Source organism: Aethalodelphis obliquidens, unplaced genomic scaffold (genome assembly GCF_003676395.1).
Source record: "Aethalodelphis obliquidens isolate GAN/ISIS:26980383/991018 unplaced genomic scaffold, ASM367639v1 scaffold1, whole genome shotgun sequence".
NCBI lineage: Eukaryota > Metazoa > Chordata > Mammalia > Artiodactyla > Delphinidae > Aethalodelphis > Aethalodelphis obliquidens.
This window is the reverse complement of record NW_020837945.1, coordinates 13,542,710-13,560,508: the sequence shown is the minus strand read 5'-3', so window position 1 is coordinate 13,560,508 and position 17,799 is coordinate 13,542,710. Positions and strand designations below refer to the sequence as shown.

Sequence of the window (17,799 nt, the reverse complement as noted above, 5' to 3'; positions counted from 1 at the left end):
TATATATATATATATATATATATATATATACATATATATATATGTATATATATATATATATATATATAAAACTGAATCACTTTGCCGTACACCTGAAACAAATACAACATTGTAAATCAACTAAACTTCAATTACATACATAAATAAATAAATGAAGCTATCTGTTCACATTGACTTAAATACAAATTTAAAATATTGTAAAAAGGAAGAGGAATACTGTTAGTAACATTATTTGGATGATACATAAGAGAATACAAATTATATGCTAAAATCTAACTCAGCCACAATTATATCTCTGCACTGTACTTTTAACATATGTGGAGAAACCTCTGAACACGCTAATAGCAGGGCATGCACTGCAAACAATTACCAGCCCTGTGCATCGTTTTGCACTTCAACATCCATACTCTCCCATAATACTCTCCTTAGAGCAGGGCCAATGGCACCTCATCCTTTGAAAAGGCCCCCTCTGGTACTGGGAATGGGCAGGGTCCAGGAGGGACCCCATTCACTTTCTCCCCTTCAGGGAGCTCTCTGATCCTCTGTCCCAAATAGGGCATTAATAGGATGCCCTAAGGAGCTCCTGAACTTGAGTCTATGGCTCATGGGTCATATCTGCTATTTCTTTCACCAGATGGTATGAGATTGAGCCACCAGAATGGTGCTGACAAGATGATCTGGGTTGAGTCCAATTCTTTACAGAGATTAAAAAATTTGGCCTGGAGTTCCACACATGCCATTGGTGACCCTTCTTCACAACTAATTTATGCCAAAACCAAAGGTAAATATTTCTGAAGTGGCTGGCGAGAGGCAGGGAAACGATCTACAGTGATGAGAAAACAGGACTTAGCTAGAGACCAAGTCAACACTTAACAATGAGAATACAGACCAAACATTGAATCTGTCATATCTGTAGATAACTCTAAGTTAGGAGGGATATAAACATCAGGGAAGATCAAATTAAGATCATAGATGATTTCATTAGACAGACGAAAACCGCAAAGATAAAATTTCAAAGAGGTAAATCTAAGTTCTGCATTTGGACTTTTCAAAAAATATATTAAAATAAGATGAAGAAGACTTTGATGCTGAGGGCTGGATAGACCACAAGCCGGGTATGAGTCATCCGTTTGTTGTGGTTTCTAGTAAATTAAGGAATTGACACCAGCATCATGGACGAAATGAGAGGAACAGGAACTGAAATGCAGGCAGCACAGGGCGGAACCTGACAGGGTGTCAGGTTCTGGAACACGATTACAAGAGAGAACGTCAAGGAGAGGAACTGAATCACAGGGAGACTGGCTCGGAAACCTCAAGCAGGGAGACCTAAACAGGAGACATGGTGGAGGGAAATGAGAGCTGTTTTCAAGTATTTAGAAGGTTATGAGAAAGAATAAGCAGGAAAGGCTTACTTTAAATTCTGGGGGAGAATACGGAAGCAAAGGGAAATGGCAGAAGTCACCGGAAAGAACGTATTATCTCAACATGGCGAAGAACTTTCTAGAACTTGGAGCCAACTAACAAAACAGATGGTTAAAGAGCTGAGAGCTTCCCAGGGATGGACAGCTGTCCAGCTGTCCAGGCTGACCAGCTGCGGGGGCCTTGCAGAGATGGTGCCTACCTTACGAGGGAGGCTGGATGTTAATCTACTCAAGTCCAAGATACTAAATCCTTTCTAAAATCTTTTCTACCAAGTCCACTTGATGCTCCTTGTGAAAGAGGATTTCCAGATTTTTTCTTAATATGGCTGCCCTTGTCCAGGGCATATGCCAATGACCTTCATCGAGTCTGACACACAGAACTAGATGTGGCACTTGAAGATAATTCCCCAGAGCATGATAAAACTCAAAGCCTTAGACTTTTCACAGAGAAGCCACACTCAACTTCTGTAAAGATACTTGGGGAACTAGTCTCTTTTTCATATAATTAAAATGCTAACTATAACATTTATTGAGCATTTGCTATCAGATACCTGACTTGCATTATCACATCCAATCCCCAACTCAACATAAAGATACAAATACTATTCTTCTTTTAAAAGGGTCTTTTTAAAATATGCATGCTATAAAAATAAGGAGTTTGGGATCAGCAAAAAAATATATATATATATATATATATATATATATATATGCATACTGTAGCCTCATACAAGTGACATTCCTAATGATAAGAAATATTCTATGGAAAGGCAATGACCCCTTAGAGACAATATTTTCTACACTTCTTTAGATATGTAATTGCATATGATTTTCTACCCAATCAGGCATCATTCTTACTCTGCCTGCTAACTATGTTCCCAAGGCATTTAATATAGGAATTTAAAACATATTAGGATACGTTACCATACAAGTCACTGAGCTTTTTGGAATTGTATGTAACATCCTCCCGTAATGGATGAAGAGAGGGCCGAGAGGAAACGGTACTTTGTAGGTGATGGGTGCTATTTCTGGCTTCCAGTTGGAGGGAAGAACGCTAATTAAAATAGTTTAAATGCAGGAGCTATAGCCTCCCTTTGCGGACAGGGTAGCACTTCTTCTATATAAGCTGCTCTAACATTCATGCCCATTCCCACCCCCATCCGGCACACAAAACCCCTTTTCTACTTCTGCTGGTAACATGAATCTCCTTTCCATGCGCGAATCTGAATAACAGCATCAGATCAGAAGCACACGAGCTCTGGAAACTGTGTGCACTGAACTGAGCCCTGGGGCTGCAATAACCTACAAATTATTTCCATAATCGTGCTTGATCTCCCTCACTTTAGCCTCACCCCCTACACACACAGGTTCCTTTCAAATTCAGCCCCTCCAGAGCCATGTGGATTACAATAAGTAGAAGGTAGAAAATGCCCTCATGGATCCCAAAGAGCAGTAATTTCCTCTGAAAAGGTTCATTTTGTGCTCTATCCCACGTAAGTAGCATAAAAATTTCACCGGAACAAGAGGACACAGAGGTTTTCATGAATAAGGTCCTAGGTTGCCACAGAAGAATTTTATTCAATGTGACCTAATGGGTATTCAGATTCTATTAGCAGTTTTATGGCCAGGAAAGCCCTTTCAAAAGGAATTCACATCATGGGTGTCCAGGTAAAAAAGAGAGTATCCTGCAATCAATGAGATTATCATCTAACCTGTATAATGAGGCAAGAATGGCCAAAATCAAGGTACAGTTTTGAAATATTCCCAATGAGTGGCTTAATTCTAAGAAGGAGAAAAAGTCACTTTTCACTGTAATCACTGATTCTTGCCCATGTGCTTCTTAGGGTTAAGTAATAACAGTATTGGGATAAATAATATACTTAGACAATAAGGGGCTTCAGCGAAAGAGAGGCTTGGTTTGAATCCAGCCCCAACACTCAGTAACTGTGACTTGACATCCAATCATTAGCCTTTGTAAGCCTTAGCTTCACAGAAGGGGGTACACAAGCCACATCAATTAGTCAAAATACGGATACACAATCTAACTCACTGATTTCCGGAAGAATTAAGGGGATTCACATTGTAAAACACTTTCAAGGCGGTGGCATACAATAAGGGCGCAGTAAAAGATAACTGCTGATATCATAATAATGTTATTATTGTTAGAGTAGTTAGGCATTTCCTCATTTGCAAGATATCCCATTAATTAATAAAAAGGTATGCTAGATTTGGAAACACAATGGTTTATAAGTTATATAGAGGAATATTTTCGGGAGACAGAGCATGTAGATTTTTTTAATAGGATACACAAAGCGCTACCCATTAGGGAAGACTTGAGAAATGAGACTACATTAAAATCTAAAAGTGTTGGTATAACAAAGAATAACTTGAAGAGAGTAGAAGGCTAGCCACCTAATGGAAAAGGATATCTGCAATGCATATAATCAACAAAGAGATGAGATACAAAATATGTAAAAAACTGCTATGAATCATCAAGAGAAGAAAGACGACTAAATGGAAAAAGAGGCAGGAGACTGAAATAAAAACTTCACAGAAGATGATATTGAAATAGTCATTAAACCCATAAAAATGTGCTCAACTTCACACTAAGAGTTTTTTAAAAAAGATCTGACAGTAACACGTGTGGACAAGGATGAGGAAGAACTGGAATTCTCCTAGGCTGCTGATGGGAGCATAAACTATTTCAGTAATTTTGGAAACTGACAGTATCTAGCAGACTCGAATGTGTGCATATATCCCATGACCCAGCAATGCCAGTCCTAGGTATGTATGAAAAGAAATGTGGACAAATGTATCCTGAACATAGACAGAAGAATGAATACTCATAACAATACAGCTCAGGATCCCTACAAACTGGGGTCAACTCAAATGTACATATGGAAAGGTTGTCATACATCCCAGTTAGCCTAGGACTATTGAAACTTATGCCTATTATCCTGGCGTAATTGTTAATAGTGCTGCTATAACTCTTAAAATTGTCTAGTCTCTAAAGTGCCCTCATGAGTCCATCAGAAGCAATGGGAGAATAAGAACCTCAAAAAGATGATCCTCCGTAAAAGCAATAACAACACTGGCAAAAATTGTCAAGATGGACTTTTTCAGAACTCTGGAAATTAAGTCTTGTGACTTGAGGTGCATTTATTGGAAAAAAAAAAGGCTGAATCTCAGTAACAATATTAAGTATAAGCGTATCCTAATGCACTATTCTCATCATCATCTCTCTATCTCCACATTCATGTTGAAAACCAGCAGTCAAACAGCCACTGAAGGGGCTTCCCTGGTGGCGCAGTGGTTGAGAGTCCGCCTGCCGATGCAGGGGACATGGGTTCGTGCCCCGGTCTGGGAAGATCCCACATGCCGTGGAGCGGCTGGGCCCGTGAGCCATGGCCGCTGAGCCTGCGCATCTGGAGCCTGTGCTCCGCAATGGGAGAGGCCACAACGGTGAGAAGCCCGCGTACCGCAAAAGAAAGAAACAAACAAAAAAAAACACAGCCACTGAAGGGGGCAGAATGGGTTTGGAGCTCCCCCAAAACACCATTCTCAGAAAAGTCATTATCTGACCTGTTTAATACTGCATAAGAAATCCCCATTCACAGGGCTTGTAGCTATTGGACTTGACTCAGAACTCATTCATGTACACAACCCTTTACTCCAGGCCTGTCTGTAAAAAGCAATCAGTGACAACTGTTTAATATCACAGTTGCCTGAGGTTGTGGTAACAGCTGGGGCAAAAAAGAGTTGACTGAGAAACTTTAGGAAAAGCTGGGGAGTAAGATATCCATAGTCCTCAGAATTTGCAAGGTCACATACATGCACAGAACTGTACACATGCTCAGAAAACCCTGAGAAGGCCCTGTGCTCACCCCTCAGGCTGATCTTGAGGCTCTGTGCAAGCAGAGGTGAAGACTACGGCAGAGCTGTAAACTAACTGCCTAAGTGTTAAAGAGGTACATACAGAGGTCCTTGGGAAAGAGTAAGACATTTATTACTTCTGGGCACTTAAGGTAATCTCTCCAATCATTAGAGAATATCAGTAGTGAAATAAAAATTATTCTCTTTTAAAAAGAACCAAATACAAATTCTAAAGTTAAAATGTAGAATAAATGAAGTGAAAAATTCAACAGAGGGGCTCAAGAGCAGATTTGAACTGGCAAAAAAAAAAGAATCAGTGAACTTGAAGTAGGTCAACTGAGACTATTCAGTCTAAGAAACAAAACAAAAACAGAATACAGAAAGATGAACAGAGTCTCAGAGATCTATGAGACACAATCAAGCATACTAACTTAAACATAATAGGTGTCCCAGAAGGAGAAGAGAGAAGAGACATGAGCAGGAAGACTATTTGAAAAAGTAACAGCTGAAAATTTTCCAAATGTGATTCAAACACATATATACATCAGTACATCCAAGAAACTCAATGAATTCCAGGTATAATAAACTGAAAGAAATCAATATTTAAACATATCATAATCAAACTGTTTAAAGACAAATATAAAACCCCCAAAGGAGCAAGAACAAAGCAACTTATCTATAAAAGGGATCCTCTTAAGATTAACAGGTGATTTCTCATTAGAATCTATGAGGGCCAGATGGCAATACAGTGACATTTTCAAAGCACTGAAATAAGACTGTCAATCAAGAATTCTATATCCAGCAAAACTATCTTCAAAAATGAAGGAGAAATGAAGACATTCCCAGATGAACAAAAGAGTTCTGGCTTAGATAATATAATACATGTTCACTCTATTCAACCAGTAAGCTGAATGGATTCATGTAAGGTTGTAGGATGCCAGAACCTTCTGTTTCTTGGCCTGGGTGGTGGTTACTTTGTGACACTTCATTGAGCAATAAATTTATGTTTGTGCACTCTTCGTTATGTGTGTTTTACATCATAGATTAAAAGAGAAAAAATACATGCTTTTTGATTGTTCACAAAGTTACTACTTTATATTCCTTACTTTAATTGCCCAAATGGAAATACTATAGGGGACAAACCCAGAAACATGGTGAAATAACCTATTACTCTCTGCCATGCCTTTATTGCAACTCTCTCTGTGGCATGGAATATCCTCACTGTCAATTTCATTCAGTTCATCCCTACTCTACCATTCACTGTCAAGGTTTACCACATCATAAAGATCAATTCATTCCAATGTCTGTCTCCCATATTACATGTGAACACTTTTAAGTGTAGAAACTGTATCAAAATATCTTCTTGGTATTCTCAATATCACTGTGCATGGCACATAGGAAGCATGGAATAAAGGCTTGAGGAATTCCTGTATTGTGGGAATAAATGAAGAAAGCCTAATTAACACCACAAAAAGTGTATCACAACTGACCAAACTCAAAGGATTCCCTATAGAAGCAAATGTTAACCCTGAAGCGATAAGCAGGTTGGTATTTTTTAATACAATTAACCATCAAACTTCAAGAACTTTCATTCTGAAGTTCTGAAAAGATGAGGAAGAAAAACTGGTTGGGTATAGCTAGTCATCTCTGGGATGTCATGATTTTACTTTATGAGTAATATTAGAAGAGAACATATTATGATGAAAAATTTTGACAGTGCAAATCATGTCTAAATTAAGGAATTCATGATCCTTTCTCTAAAGTGCTACACAAATGATATCAAGACTACAGTGAAAAATCCTTCAACCCACACCCCTCCTCGGGCTTCACTGTGGAGGCCTCTGGGTGATTTCAATCGTTCCTGGAACTCAGTATAGACATTTATTTTGTCATTCATCGTTTTTGTTTCTATAATGTGCAAAAGATAGAACCCACCACTCAAAGGAAAACAGGGTGAGGTACATGGGCAGGAGACGGAGGTATCTGTAAGAGATTTGAAATGCTCTGCAAAGGAGGAGCCCAACAAACCTGAAAAAGGAAGGCATCACCCAGGGAATTGCTGAGGCAGAAGACAAAGTCCTTCTTGGGGTGCTCAGGCACGGCCTGCACGATGCTGTTCTCCACCCAGACGGCATGCTTGGGGATGCTGTTGTGGTCTATTCCAGACCTACCATCGCTCTCGTAGAAAAAGAGTGTGCACCCTGAGGAAACAGAATGGGGGTCCGTGTGAGTATCTGGTGCTCATGCAACAAAAAAGTCTGTAGTGGAAACTGTTGCTTGTGCCCTGTTACCAGGAAAGGGCTGGAAATGAGTGTGAAACCTAGGAAGTAAAGAGAATGGGGCCATGCTTGTACTAAGTCTTGGATGGGCTTGGACAGAGACTTTTTTTTTTTAATTGAAGTATAGTTGATTTACAATGTTAAGACTCTTAAATCACAGTTTCGTCATTCATGCCCTCAAGTTCTTTAAGATCTTACTTCCTGTTTTAGAATGTGACAGATATCCTCACAGGCATACGGGGGTCTGATGGCTCCTCTGGCCAGTGGTGGCTGTAAATTCAGCTCCTTGGGCCTGAACAGCAAGCACTGCTGAGTGAGGACCGGCACCAGTTCTGTCCCACTGGAGTCCCTCCCAATATGTCTCACAGGATATGCAACCAGAGAACACAATTTATTGGGTTTTTTGTCTATGCACCTTGGAGAAAACAAAATATAACACTGGCTTTAGGTGCTTTCAGGATAAGGAACGAAATGACAGACTTTTAGTCTCAGATCTTTTCTATAAAATGTTTTGCTAGAGATCAGCCATGTCCTTGCTCCTCCTGGAAGAGGAAACACATGGCACACATATGAAGGCCTGGGGGAGGCCAGAGGCCTGGTCCACACTTAATTATACTGTGAAACTAAATGAGACAGGAGCAATAGAAACCTTTCCTACATTTGTGGCAAGGTGGGTTCAATAGATACCCTCCGTCATGGCCTACATGTGAGGCGCACTTTATTAGTAATTACTCACTGAGCACTTGCTCTCAAGTCATCATTTCAGGGGAAACCTGGGCCCAGCTTTCTGACTGTTTAACTTCAACATAAGCCACCTGGTCTGTCTTCAACATCTTCCTTACCACAAGCAAGGGCCACCGTTTATGTGAATCACAAAGACTTCCAAGTACAATCTACTCGCCTGCAGTATGAACTTCTGTAAAGCAAATTTGTAACTGACATCGTAGAACGATGGGGATCAATGGAAGTCACATGAGTGCAAAGGCGATTTTTCCCAGCCCGTAATATTTCACAGGAGCATGTAACAGCTGCTGGATTTAAGGTCCCCCAGCACAGACGCACGCAGCACGCAGGCACGCGAGGCCCACTCGTTTCACAGTGTTTGCCTTGGTACAGCCTGACCGTGAGCTCTGCCTAAAAGTCTATTGCACGGTGTTCCTGAATTTCATGGTTTTACAACTATTGTCCTTGTCTCCATAATTCAGGAGTTTCAATTCTTCCTCTAATCCATTCAAGTTATATTCACATTTTTTTCTTAAGGTTGTACGTTTTCTGTGATATTTCTTGTTGGAAATTAGGAAAGTTATGAGAGTAATTTTAGTAGGGTTTTGTTTTCTATTTCTTTAAGTTTTGTAGTAATAAGTTGCTTACATATAATTTAATTATATACTTACGGAGTGTTCTGCCCCAACCCTGTTTTTCTTATAATTCCTGTTATTTTGAAGATCTCAAGTTTTTACAGGAACATAGAGGTCACGTTCGGAATCATCTATACCTCCTCTTTCCATGTCTTAAGCTAACATAGATTCAGAGGCACAAAAAGAAAAGAAATGGAAAGGGGAGGCCCTTTTCCTCCAAATCCGAGGTTCCTCAGGTGGGGCAATCTTGCTGAATGAGGGACATTTGGTGAAGTCGGGAGACATTTTTGGCTGTCACAACTTGGGGGTGGGGAACAGAAGGAGGCGAGTAGCGGACAGGGATATTGCTAAACATCCTACAATGCCCAGGACAGGCCTCATGACAAAGAATTATCCAGAAAATGTCAATAGGCCTTCTGTTGAGAAACCCTGCTCTAAATAATCCTTAGGACTAATATTACGCTAATGATGAACAAACCCGTAACAGAAAAAGAGCAACACAGCTTTACCATAGTTTGAGAACAGAGACTGAAGCCTATAGATAATGGATACGGGGCATCCACACATCACATTGAACATCTTATGTCTTCCCAAATTGATGTTTTCATAATTTTTCAAAGTTGGTTTACAATCACCCGTGACAGTGGGTGGTTAAAAATCAGCTCGTACTCAATTATCTACATGTTCTTTTTTTTTTTTTTTTTTGCTGTACGCGGGGCTCTCACTGTTGTGGCCTCTCCCGTTGCGGAGCACAGGCTCCAGACATGCAGGCTCAGCGGCCATGGCTCACGGGCCCAGCCACTCCGCGCCACGTGGGATCCTCCCGGACTGGGACACGAACCCACATCCCCCACATCGGCAGGCGGACTCCCAACCACTGCGCTACCAGAGAAGTCCTCCATGTTCCAATTTTAAGATTAATGAGAAGCAGCAAATCTGGGAACCACGTGGTCCCTGGTAACAGGTCCATTTACCTTCATCTTCACTTGAACATAATCTGTATGCTTTTCAGTTGTGGATGGAGACACTCCAGAGATTAATTCTAAATAAAACCTTTTTTCGTAAAATTAATTATTCTGTCAAAAGTGAAAGAAACTTAGGAGAATTTTCTAGCCTACAGTTCCCAGGTACTCTGCTTTTTATTTCTCCATATCCAAGCCCAAGTCAGCAGCAAGCCCTGCCTCTGAGTGGCAAGGACAAGCCCCAGGTCTGTCAATGTATAATGGGACCTGTCAAGAGCAAGAAGCAAAGGACTCGGCAGCTCTGTGCTCTGGGCCTGGATCCTGACAGAATGTGTCACTCAGATCTGGGTCACCAAGAAAGTGAAGCCTCCCTCCTCTAATGGGTGTGTGAGCTGAGCACCCACACCTTGCCTTCCTTGATCATTTATTCTCTAAAGGAACAGCAGAAACAAAACAGCCCCCGCTTCCACGTCCCAAGTAAAAAATCACCTAATTACTTTTATTCTACGCCACTAACGGTGTTATTCTCATCTTTAGTGTAAGAATCACCTGGGAAGCCTGTTTAAACCACAAATTCCGGGCCTGTCATGGGCTGAATTATATCCCCCCAAGTTCCTATGCCGAAGTCCTAACCCAGGGCCTCCGAATACGGCTGTATTTGGAGATAAGGTCTTTACAGAGGTAATTCAAATTAAACGAGGTCGTAAGGGTGGGCCCTAATCCAATATGACCGCTGTCCTTATAAGAAGAGGGGATTTGGACATAGACAGGTACAGAGGGAGGACGTGAAGATACTAGAAGAAGACGGCCATTTGCAAGCCCAGGAGCGAGGCCTCAGAAAACACCAAACCTGATGACACCTTGATCTGAGACTTCTAGGCTCCAAGACTGTGAGAAAATAAAGTTCTTTGGTTTAAGCCACCCAGTCTGTGGTACTCTGTTATAGCAGCTCTAGTACAGGGACTAATACAGGGCCCCACCTCCAAACTGTGAGATTCAGCAGGTATGGATATAACCCAGGAAGCATCTCAGGTGACCGTGACTGCAGGTGGTCTTCTAATCATGTTGTTAACAACTCAGCATTAGTTAACAAAGTGAACAATAAGATGGGCTGCTGAAGGGAACATAGGTTGCAGCGTCCAGTGGTGTGGACATGTAGGGGAGGAGCAGAGAGCAGGGTCCCTCAGACATGACCCTGTAGTGCCTCTAAATTAAGCCAAGGCAGGTCCCGTGTGAAAAAAAACAGTAGCAGTTCTCCAAAATGCTCCCACAGAATGAACATCTGTGTTTCACAAGCAGGACCATGACATCAAATACACGTTTCCCAATTCACGATGGAAAACTAAAAGCAAAGCGTGCTGTGCGTATGTGTAAACTGATAGAATTTGCTCAAATTCAATATTCTTATTTCACATGTGTGTTCAAAATTTCATATACACTTTATATAGACTATATTATGGTATCTGATTTAGTATAGAAAATAAAATTTAAAGCTTAATATCAGTAATTCCTGTGATCTTTCCACAGAAGATACTATGGCTGCCAGAACTCCACATCTATTCAAACTTTGAAACCACTAAGGTAGACTTTTCAAATGAGAAAAGGACATGAGAAAGAACCTGACTCTTCCTGAGACATCCTTGGAAGTGGAGCAACAAGATGAAATAACCCAGCAAGTCTTAAAAGCTAGACATGAAGAGAAAGACAGCATCCCACCCTAAACATGCAGCAACATTAGACACACAGGCTCTTGGCAGTAGGGGAAGCTACCCTGCACTGGCTGTTAAGAGGAAAGACTCCTCTATGGGACAGTTGGTTGTTCCCTAAAACACACAACCCCCTTTCTTCTGCAGTAATAGAAACCCCAGTGCTCAGCTGGGCCCATCCCTGCCTCCCTTGCAGCTAGGCTGGACTCATTTGTGCCCAATGCGATGGAAGCAGAAGAGATGCAGGCAATTTCCAGGTTGTACCCTCAGTGCAGAGGGATACACCCTCCACTTCCCCCATTTTTCTGCTGGAACCTGGACCCGCTGGTGAGCTATCCTAATCATTCAGACTGACAAAATGCTCTAGGGACAGTTAAGCAACGACAAAAGGAATTCTGGCTTCTGGATGACTTAACAGCAAAGAGTCAGCCCATCACTCTCAGACGCTCCACCTGTGCTAGGTGGAAGGGAAATAAAGTTCTGTCTGGCTTGGGGCACTGTCCTTGTGGGTCTCAGTGACATGCAGCAAGACCTACAGTCTAATTAACATGCTCCCTTTCTGTTTCACCAGGTACTGAAGCAACAGCTGGCAGCATTAGTAATGGGGCCCACCCAAACCCTGCATGTCCCTGGGGGGTTTACACCACTGCACAGAGCTCTAGGCTGTTCCATGCCTCTAGGATTGGCTGTTCTGCACCAGCCACAGTTGGTGAAATCCAGTGTCAGATGGAGTCATGGGTGCACCACACCAGCTGAGCCCAGGCTTCTTCCTCCTGGACCCATCCTTCATGCTTCTTAACCTGTCTAACCTATCCTGCCATGTACTAACCCTGCTTCAAATCCATCTTGTGTCAAAGATTCTAAGCGGTCTTGAGAAGTGTTTTTCTTTTTAAGACACAGAGCTCACAAATGTGTTACAATTTCTACACTACCAAGATATATGCAGATGTGCAAAAATACATATACATACTTCTAAAGTGTGTGTAAAGTGATAGTGAATAGCAAGACATAAATGTATTATGCTTACTAATGAAAAGAAAGACGATGGTATACAGATATACCATTGTATATAGATATATATACATGATATAGATATATCTCTCTATATATACACACACACACTCAAATATTCAAAGTCTGACCATAAAACAGTGACTTTTTCACAAACATAGATGGCTCAGACATTCCATTAAGCACTGGGTTGAGCTCCATGAAATTAGCAATATTCCATCATTTTTTACCCCCCAAATGACAATTTCATAAGCTTCAAACCAGTGATTTTTCCCTCCAAAACAGTCACTTCGGGAGGCACTTGTTTTGGAATGATTCCAAAAAAATATTCTTTTAGAACTCAAGCCTTTCAAACTGTCAGGAGAACCAGCTGTATATATGAGAAAACTAGACGAGAGGCTCCAATAGCTTAACTGTGAAACAGTAAAGAAAATAAAACATTGGTGGAGAAGGAAAATGGGGAGTGACTAATCAAGGGACAAAGTTGCAGCTAGATAAGATGATTATGTTCTAGGTGTGCTGTACGACTGCGTGCCTTAGTCAACAATACCATAACGTACACCCAAAACTATGCTAAGAAGGTAGATCTCACGTTAAGTATTCTTACCACCACAAAATAAGTTTTGAAATTAGCATGAAATAGAAGTTCCATGTAATTGAAAAACATCATTTGCACAGGTGCACCACAGAGCACAGGATGTACCCAGCACTGCAGGAAGGATGCTCCCTCTCTCACCTTTCAAGGACACCCAGTAGTGCTTCCACTTCCTCCGGGTGGCCGACTCCACCTTCTTGTTCTTCTTGTGCACCAGGAAGTTCTTGACTGCCAGGGCTCCGGCCTTACGCACCGTGCCCTGAGCGGCCGTGAGCAGGATATCGGACTGGCCCGGGGAGCTCAGGGTACCGCTGCTCTGCTCGTCGCTGTGCGCCGAGCCGGCCTCCTCCAGGCTCTCACTGTTGGTGGTGCTCATCTCCAGCTCCCGTCGGAAATTCTCGTACACCCCCTGGCGGGCTGCGTCCCCGGTGGAGCTGCTGCCGCTGTCGCTGCCCACAAAGGCGCGGCCGGTGGGGGGTGAGTAGCTGGAGTTGGTGGCATTGGATCGCCTGGACAGGAGGTCCGTGTCGGTGGTGGCCCCTTCGATCCCACTGTCGGCAAACTCGCTACCCTCGCCCGCATTAACATCCTTGGGAGCCAAAAGGGAGAAAAAAGAAGACATGCATCATGCAGGGAAGTAACCCAGGGGCTTCTGTCGGTCCAGCCAGGGGCTGTGTAGCTGCAGGCAACCCACAGGGCATCACTGCTCCCAGCCTCTCCTGGACCAATTACTCCTCACCCCCCTGACCCGCACAAACCCAACGTGCCCGCAGAGCAGCTCAGGAAAACCATGAAGCTGCCCCGGTATGAATGCCAACAATTTGGAATGTTCAAGAAACATTTTTCAGAAAGCAAGCAAGATTTCAGAAAACTTATCAATTATCTGACTTTCAGGTAATTGGCAAATCAGCTACTGAGATGCTCCCACTGCCCTGCTGAGTGAGCTCTGCACCCTCACCCTCGTCAGCCTGCCTGGAGCTCTAGGATATTCTGCTGACTGATGAGTTATTCCAGAAGTAGGGGGTTCCAAGGGATAATGAAGTCTTTACTGATAACTTTTTTTTTTTTTTTAACGAAGGGCCTAGTTAGGGGTCTATTCTATAATCTGGTGACTAAAAAGAAAACTAGGGTGCTACCTCACCCACTCACCCAGCAAGGACCCACAGCCCAGGAGCAGGGAAGAGTCCTCAGGCTCCAATCAGCTTTGCTTCTTGAAAACAAGCAGCTTCTCACTTCTCACATTGAGCTAAAAAAGTCTGTGGGGCTCACAGCTCCCATGCAGGCTCTCCAATTACCTTGCCCTTTCAAAGCTGGGATGCTAGGAGCCCGAAGCAAGCCACTCACCGCCCCTGGGCCAAGGGACAGCTTGGGGCACTGCCAGGATGTGGCGGGTATCAATTCCCAGTTTAAAAACATTTGGAACTTCCAAAGCACTGCGCCTGCTTGCGTATTGAACATTTCCGGGACAGGAAGATCTGTTCTTAAATCAGAATCTTAATTGCTCTGAAGTGCTAAAGGCATTTCCATAAACAATGATTAAATAATGGTAGTCATCAAGGGAGGAAAATGACAGCAGGACTGGACAGCACAGCTCGACAGTCTCATGGATAAGAAATTAGACTGGTTTTTCTCAAAGGGAGAGAATCGGAATGTGAGTCTGACATAGGAAGAGATAGCAAAGTAATATGTGGTTTGGGGGCTTAACCACTTGTTAAGCCTTTAGTCTCATACGTAGTTAATTATGGCTTGAAAATGTAAAAACTAACGGGCTATTCCGATTGCCATATAAATCAATGCTTTGCGTTCAAATCTTTGATGAGAGGCAGTGGCAGGGTAGGCAGAACGAGACAAGCCACATACTAATATCACCCTGCACGAGGCCCAGACAGGTGCTGTGCCCATGTCTCCGCACATCTCACCTGGTCAATTCTAAATTAGGGCCCTCAGAGTTCACTTGCGTCATGAATAGGTCCTAAGTGAGCAACTTAAAATGGGCATAGCCAGACATGAAAACAAGCAAAGGAGACACAGAAAGACAAATACTGTATGACTGACTTCTATGTGGAACGTAAAAATGTAAAACTCACAGAACCAGAGGGTAGAATGGTGGTTGCCAGAGGGTGAGGGCCCGGAGAAATGGGGAGACATTGGTTAAGGTTACAAACTTTTAGTTATTATAACAAGTTCTGCGGATCTGATATATAGCCTGATGACTCTAGTTAATGATACCATGTTGTATCCTTGAAATTTGCTAGGAAAGTAGATCGTAAGTGTTCTCACCACAAAAGAAAGAAAGAGAGAGAGAGATAAAGGAAGGAAGGGAGGGAGGGAGGAAGGGGTAATTATGGGAGTGATGGATATGTTAATTAATTTGATTTTGGTAATCATTTCACACTATATACATATATTAAATCATCACATCGTACACCTTCAAAAAACACAAAAACACACAACAAGGAGTACAGTGTGCAAAGGGTAGAAATCTGACAGTGGAAAAACCTGGCAAATACCACCTCGGCCAAGAGCTCAAGGTTAACTGGGTGTGTGGTATATGGGAACCCTTTCTACTATCTTTGCAATGTTTATGTAATTCTAAAGCTGTTCTAAAATAAAAAGTTTATTTAAAAAAAAAAAAAGAAGGGCTTCCTTGGTGGCACAGTGGTTGAGAATCTGCCTGCCAATGCAGGGGACACGGGTTCGAGCCCTGGTCTGGGAAGATCCCACATGCCGTGGAGCAACTGGGCCCGTGAGCCACAACTACTGAGCCTGCGCGTCTGGAGCCTGTGCTCCACAACAAGAGAGGCCGCAACAGTGAGAGGCCCGTGCACCGCGATGAAGAGTGGCCCTCCACTTGCCGCAACTAGAGAAAGCCCTCGCACAGAAACGAAGACCCAACACAGCCAAAAATAAATTAATTAATTAATTAATTTTAAAAGAACAGTAAAAAAAAAATTTGAAAAAAGAAAAGAAAAAACAAGGAGGAGGTAAGAAGGGACATAGTAGCAGGAAGTGGTTAAGCGAGTTTCTAAGGACCAACGACATTTGCGATGCAGTTTAGGTCCCTGGGATGTAGAGGGACTCAAGAGTGTCAAAGAAACCATGGATGCGGCTCAGACGCAGACCCTGTGATTACTGGTTCTGTCACTTGGCCATCTGCTGTCCTGCCTGTTACCCTCCACCAATGGTCATCAAGGACTCAGATCTAGTAGGTCAAAGTCCTCTAATACAAACAGGAGAGTGCTGTTGCCAACCCACATTTCTCTCTGGCAAGGACATTTACCATACATATCCCTTTTGATCTAATAAGTAAATTTGGCCATCAGTGATTATTCAAGATAACCATGGGTGGTGGGAGATGCGGAGTTTGTGGGATTCTCACCAACATCTGGATTCATTTTCACATGCCTCAGTCCTTCTCTGGAAGAAGTGACAAAACCAGCTATAAACTCGCCTCAAAAATGAAAAGAGATGAGCTGCTCCTCTGTAAGATCAGCTACACAGGTATCCTTTCTAGGTCATAAGAGAAAGACTTCAGAACAAAAAGGAGAAATTAATTCCAGGCATCTTGTAATTCCCAGAGCTCTGGAACAGGAAGGAACCTTGCCAAACCATCCCCTTGGTGAATGCATGGAGATGCTGAGGTTTAGAAAGTCACACGTCTGGCAGGTGGCGGATTGGAGGTTGGAGCCCATGCCTCCGACGACCTTTTCCACTGGACAAGATGGCCCCATGGCTCAGCCGCAGGGAGCACCTGACTGGATCCTGTCTCAATAGTCAACTCCATGCCTTCCCTTCTGTTTCTCAACAGTGCCCCTTCTAGGTTTTCCCAGCACAACTGAGTGACTGTGCATCTATATGCCTTGAGTTTCCCAGCAAAGAGCTCAGACTCAAAAGTGGACGGAAGGAGAAGGAGAAGATGAAAAAGAAGATGAGGGAAACAGAGGCAGACACTGGACAGGCACGTCTCTTAACAGTCTACTACATGCCCACAAACCATGAACTCCTACAGAATGCCTTGATGTCTCTACTGCAACTAAGAGTTGAGGCCTCAATAGACACTCACCTCTTTGTCAGGCTTGAACACGTGCTCATGCCAACTGACACTGCAACCCTGCAATGGCCCAGGCTGTGTGTATTCAACTCTGGGACGACCATTAAATCGAGCAAAGAAGTGATTACTCCAGGTTAAGAGGCCTGCTGGCCCCAGCGGAGCTGGCACACTTTGGGAGCGTAGCCACTGGAGAATGCTCCCGGATCTGTGATCCAAGCCAGCTCCATCTGGCTTCCACAGTGGTTAAGCAGGCTAAGTGGTACACATCCTCCCACTGATATGTGACCCAGCCTGTCCAGAAACAGATGGTGGCTGCCCAGCTCCAGCCTCTATTTGATCATGAAGCTTGGGATGTGCCAAATACCCAGAAACCCTTGCTCCAGCATTGTGGGAAATGATGTCCACCCAGCCAGAGGCATTGCTCCACACCTGAATGGTCAACGGGACTCCACATCCCCCTACACCTTGAGTGTGGGAGACAGTCATCTACAGCAGGGCTCCAGATGCCTAAGTGCCACACGAGAATTACAAGTTAACAGGTCTCAG

General features: G+C 43.0%; 1 protein-coding gene across 5 annotated transcripts in view; it reads right to left on the bottom strand.

Moving 5' to 3' along the window:
* Nucleotides 1–17,799, bottom strand: part of TIAM1 (TIAM Rac1 associated GEF 1) — a 407,413-nt gene that overhangs the window by 106,699 nt on the left and 282,915 nt on the right. For all 5 annotated transcript variants that reach the window (XM_027101391.1, XM_027101428.1, XM_027101400.1 and 2 more), the window contains 2 exons: nt 13,344–13,791; nt 7,320–7,492 (listed from right to left, as the gene is read on the bottom strand). In XM_027101391.1, coding sequence (XP_026957192.1) covers nt 7,320–7,492; nt 13,344–13,791 — 621 coding nt within the window. The remainder of the gene's footprint in view (nt 1–7,319; nt 7,493–13,343; nt 13,792–17,799) is intronic.